At 38.0% G+C, this 5,571-nt stretch overlaps 1 protein-coding gene across 1 annotated transcript in view; it reads left to right on the top strand.

Moving 5' to 3' along the window:
* The first annotated feature begins 1,483 nt into the window (after positions 1–1,483).
* LOC107575201 (gastrula zinc finger protein XlCGF8.2DB-like) overlaps positions 1,484–5,571 on the top strand; it is a 20,921-nt gene continuing 16,833 nt past the window's right edge. Inside the window, exons 1-4 of the mRNA XM_016261619.1 lie at positions 1,484–1,529; positions 2,346–2,411; positions 2,663–2,868; positions 2,952–3,519. Of these exons, the coding sequence (XP_016117105.1) occupies positions 1,484–1,529; positions 2,346–2,411; positions 2,663–2,868; positions 2,952–3,519 (886 nt within the window). The remainder of the gene's footprint in view (positions 1,530–2,345; positions 2,412–2,662; positions 2,869–2,951; positions 3,520–5,571) is intronic.

The raw sequence follows: 5,571 nt of genomic DNA, 5'->3' as shown, positions 1-5,571 counted from the left end.
TTTGTACACTTACTTTAATACTTTTCATTTAGTAATGTAATGATTTATAAAGAGACAACACTTGGTATTTGTAAGGCTCTGGTCTCTTCTGCTTCTAATACATAAATGCTTAAATATGTAAATTAATTAAAAACATGGTAACTGATTAGGCCGCTCTGGAAGTCTATGGCAGCCCATAGAACCGCTTGTGGGAAATTTATGAAATTTGGCACACAGATAGAGCACAGTCTCAACATTATCCACAGCAAATTTGTAGTCTCTGACTCAAACTCTGTAGCGCCACCACTTGTCCAAATGTTCAATCATGTTTATGCTAATAACTTTTGAACCGTAAGGCACAGAAGGATCATATTTTAACTTTTGCTCATGCCAAGTCAAATGAACTCCAAAATGCAACTGAATTAAACACGTAAGGTGTAGTTTGTAAAAATTTTACTTTTTCGAACTCGTCCTAGACTGTTTGTCTGATTTTCACCAAAATTGGCTCAGATCATCTTCTGACCATGCTGGCAAAAATGTATGGAGTTCAAGTTGATTCATCCAACCATTCTCAAATAATTATATGAAAAAATTATATGAAAATCACACAAAAATGGATGTGAGGTTATATCTTCGCAACGGTTTGGCGTATTGAGACCAAACTTGGGGGTGTGTTATAACAAGCATGACCTGAGGCTACCTGATAGTGCTTTGGCTAATTGCCACCTAGTGGTCAGGAGATATGAAAAATATTAAGCTATTTTTGCTTATAACTTCTGAATGGTTTGACCAAAAATCACAAAACGGGTCTCTTTAGATTCGATGGAGCATGCTGAGTCGAACCATACACAATTTCATGTCAGCCATTTTGGGCATCGGCCAAACGCACTGACATATCGTTAAGAAACACAGTATGCATCTTCGTCACCATGCCCTGATGGTACACAAAAACTTTGGGGGCAGCGGCACCTTGTGGTCAAAAGTTATAATGACATTTCTAAAAATGCTAATAACTTTTGTTTACAATAGCCTATTGTAATGAGACTGATGTTGATAGATTCCTTGGATCAGGTCAAGATGACATCAATACCAATTATGCCATAATTGGCTGAATTTCCTGTCCGCCATTTTGATTTATGTTGAAAACCTACTTTTTCGAACTCCTAGACCGTTGGTCCAATTTTCACCAAATTTGACTTGGATCATCTTCAGAATAAGTTGGCAAAAAGTTATGGATTTCATGTCGATATACGAAACAGTTATCATTTAACGCATCAACGAATTTGCTGGAAAGATGCCAAACTGCATCTGAGGCTGTATCTCTGCAAAGCTTTGACATTTTTACACCAAACTTTGTATGTGCCATTGTCACCTCACACTGACCCGGCCACATCAATTTGGTAACAGCGCCACCTATTGGTCAAAAGTAATAAACCATTCATTAACCATTATGAAATTTCCAAAAATGCTTATAACTTTTGATTGTAATGAAACTGGTCTAAAAATGTTAATTGGGTCATGCCGACAACAGACATACCAATTATGCCATGGTAAGCGTTTTCCTGTCCGCCATTTTGATTTGTTAAACCTTTTTTTTTCGAACTCCTCCTGAACTGTTGGAACGATTTTAACAAAAATCAAATCAGATCATCTGCAGACCGTGCTGGCAAAATAGTTATGTATTTCGTGTCGATAGACAAAAATGTTTTTGGATATGGCACCGCTACAAAGTTGAGGCATGATGCCAAAATTACTTTGAGGCTGTATCTCTGCAAAGCTTTGATATGTTGACACCAGACTTTATGTGTGCCATTGTCACCTCACACAGAACACACCACATATATTTGATAACAGCGCCACCTATTGGTCAAAAGCGATAAGCCAGTATTACTACTGTCATATTTATGATTTTTCTGCCATTTTGACTAAAATCATCTTAAAATGGTTCTAATTACTCATTGCTGCAGTTGGTCTGATGCTTGTTTCTGTAGTGCTTGGCCCTGTAATTGCTGCTTGCAGCTATATTGTATTGTTGATTTTTGGCAAATCTGCTTCTTCCACACAGAAATTCATATTCGGTGAAGCTCCTGCCGCAAACCCTGCAGAATGAAACACCGAAGATTCTGAAGAGCAAACAGGTCTTTAATAAACAAAGTTTATTCTCTGTGCCTATAATGTCTTACATTGATATTCCAATTATTATTATTTTTATCTTATTCATGGCAAGTTTCAGTGACGTATAATTTACAAAATTGCATCAAAATGACCAAAATGTGGTATAGCAATTGTCTACTTTTACACTGTTACATCTGGGTTCACCAGAGTTACTGAGAGTTACTGAAAATTTACTTTTACTTTTAATTTAGAGTTGATTAAAGAAACCAAGGAGAATGAAGAACTGAGTGAAGTTGAGGAGAAACCTGGAGAAAAACGTTTGAGTTGCTCTCAAACCAAAGCGAAGGATTTAAAGAAAAGAAGAGCCAAGAAATGTTTCACCTGCACTCAGTGTGGAAAGAGTTTGTCAAGCAAATATTATCTTGATGTTCACATGAGAGTTCATACTGGAGAGAAACCATACACATGTGATCAGTGTGGAAAGAGCTTCATTCAATCATCAAGCCTTAAGGATCACATGAAAATCCACACTGGAGAAAATCTATACAAGTGTTCACACTGTGACAAGATATTCAGTCGATCAACACACCTGAAAATGCACGAGATGATCCACACTGGAGAGAACCGTTCACATGTGATCAGTGCGGGAAGAGTTTCACACAATTATCAAGCCTTAAGAAACACATCAATATCCACACTGGAGAGAAACCGTACACATGTTCACACTGTGACAAGAGATTTAGTCAGTCAGGATTCCTGAAAACACACGAGAGGATCCACACTGGAGAGAACCGTTCACATGTGATCAGTGCGGGAAGAGTTTCACACAATTATCAAGCCTTAAGAAACACATCAATATCCACACTGGAGAGAAACCGTACACATGTTCACATTGTGACAAGAGATTCACTCAGTCAGGAATCCTGAAAACACATGAGAGGATCCACAGCAGAGAGAAACCATACACTTGTGATCAGTGTGGGAAGAGTTTCAGACAATCATCAAGCCTTAAGAAACACATCAACATCCACACTGGAGAAAAACGGTATAAATGTTCAAACTGTGACAAGAGATTTACTCAGTCAGGATTCCTGAAAACACACGAGAGGATCCACACTGGAGAGAAACCGTACACATGTGATCAGTGCGGGAAGAGCTTCACAATAAAAGGAAACCTTACAGAGCATATGAGAGTGCATACTGGAGAGAAGCCGTTCTCTTGTGATCAATGTGGGAAGAGTTTCACACAATCATCAACCGTTAAGGATCACATGAACATCCACATTATAGAGAAGCTGTACGCATGTGATCAATGCAGCAAAACATTTTTGAGAGCTTCAGTCCTGAATAAACACCTGAGAGTTCATACAAAGGAGAGGCCACATTCATGTTCTTTGTTTGGAAAGAGTTGTTCACATCTAGAACATCAGAAAATACATACTGGTGTGAGAGAGTACATGTGCTTTGAGTGTGAAAATACTTTTACTTCAGCAAAGTGTTTAAGTAAAAAATAAATTAAAAATGACAGTCATTTCCCAGCAGATATATCATAAATGCTATAATGTGTTTCAATGGGAGAGTGTGTGCCGTGTGTGGGTATGTGAGTTTTTTTGTGCATTGGGGACATTCTGCAGTCTCAGCCTTTGTTTGGGTATGCATCTTTTCTGGATTGTGTCAGATTTTGTATATTTAAAAAAAATGCTGTTTCCATTCATTTCTATGGCTGGGTCAAAATGACCAGCGAGGGACACTTTTGTTACTTTTTTTTTTTATTACACCCACATAGAATCCTCGAATCCACTCAAATTTTTTGTGTGTGCTCCAGGGACATGCACAGACATTTTGAGGGGCAGGGGCTCAAGTGGAAAAAAGGGCACTTCTCATATTTATTTAAACATTTTTCTAAACAAAACGATAAATATATTAGGGGTGAGCGATATTGACAAAAATATATATCTCAATATTTTCTGAGATTGAGTAGTTAAATAATAGTATTAATATAATAGTGTTATTGTGTTTATCTTAACACAGTTAAATTTGAGTGATGGGTGGAGACCAATGAGTTTATATCATATTTAAATTTTTTTATTGATTTTATATTTTTTACATATTTATGAAGCCGTATGAATATGCATATGTTTGGATTAAAATTCAGTATCAATTAATTTTTTCTTCTTCAAAATATAGTTTGTTTTAATGTTTTGATATATATCTGAAAGCTTAATGAAGCCTCAAGTTGGTGTATTTTTAAAGATTTCACTTGTTTGGCTCATTTATGTTCCTATTATTACATATTATGCATGTTCCTGTGGTTCGGTGGTAGAGCATTGTGTTAGCAGCGCAAAAAGTTGTGGGTTCGATTCCCAGGGAACACAAATGCTGGTAAAAAAACTTGCCGCCTGAATGCACTGTAAGTCGCTTTTAAGCGTCTGCTAAATACATAAATTATTATTATTTAATTAATTAATTATTCATTATTATTTAAGAATCTCCATTCTATAGGCCCCTCTAGTGGCTGTAATCATAAAATGCAATTTTATGTCATTTTTCCCCACCAGATGGCATTAGAGACACTCGAGCCCCTTTCACACTGCACGTTGGTCCCGGCAAATTGCCGGAGGGCCTTCTGTGTGAACGCAAACACATCCCGGGATTGTTTCCGGGTTGGGGACCTAGTAACATTGCCGGGTTCAGTCCCGCAATGAGCTCTGTGTGAACAAAAGCCAGAACCAATGCCATAAAGGGTGTGTCGTAGTGATAATGCACGTTATCGTGCGACTCTTTTACCGGGTGTTTTGAAGGCAGATCAACGTTCGCAATGAAAAAATATGTGCAAACTGTAATGAAGCAGAGATCAGGTAGCTCCTCACTATCGGCGCTGATCGTTTGCCAGCTTAAATGAAACAGAACGGGTCACATTACATGTCACATCGTAATATCACGTGTCTTTACGGGATGTGTGTGAACGCACACACAGATTCCGGAAAATCACTGGCAGTGTGAATGAACAACAATCAAACGATCCCGGAACAAATCAATCATTATCCATGTATTTTCCGGAATTTCTGTGAAAGAGGTGTAGGAAACTTTTTCCTCGTCGAAGCAGAAACCAGGAGACGTTGGGATATCTTTCATACAGAAGTCACTCTTTATTGAGGACTCGCTGTGCGTCGCTGCAGTCATCCAAGTCTGACTATAGCTCAGCACAGTAGAGTTTATATACATTTTAAGGGGGCGGGATTCATTCAGTAGAGGTGGCGACAATCTAAACAAAGTATGCAAATGCAATACAGGAATCAGCCCGTTACCGGAATTTCTCCAGCCCTGATCTCATCAGCATAACAGTGTCATTCAAATGCATAGGTGCTAATCCAATCAGCATAACTACTCAAAGACTGGGGCAGAGGCACCAAGAGCCATTACAAACAAAAGGTGACTTTCTCAGTAATTTGGTTAATTTGACTAACAATAAGAGAA

Source organism: Sinocyclocheilus grahami, unplaced genomic scaffold (genome assembly GCF_001515645.1).
Source record: "Sinocyclocheilus grahami isolate Dianchi unplaced genomic scaffold, SAMN03320097.WGS_v1.1 scaffold2507.1, whole genome shotgun sequence".
Taxonomy (NCBI): domain Eukaryota; kingdom Metazoa; phylum Chordata; class Actinopteri; order Cypriniformes; family Cyprinidae; genus Sinocyclocheilus; species Sinocyclocheilus grahami.
The sequence above is the reverse complement of the archived record's forward strand: the minus strand, read 5'-3'. Positions and strand labels throughout refer to the sequence as shown.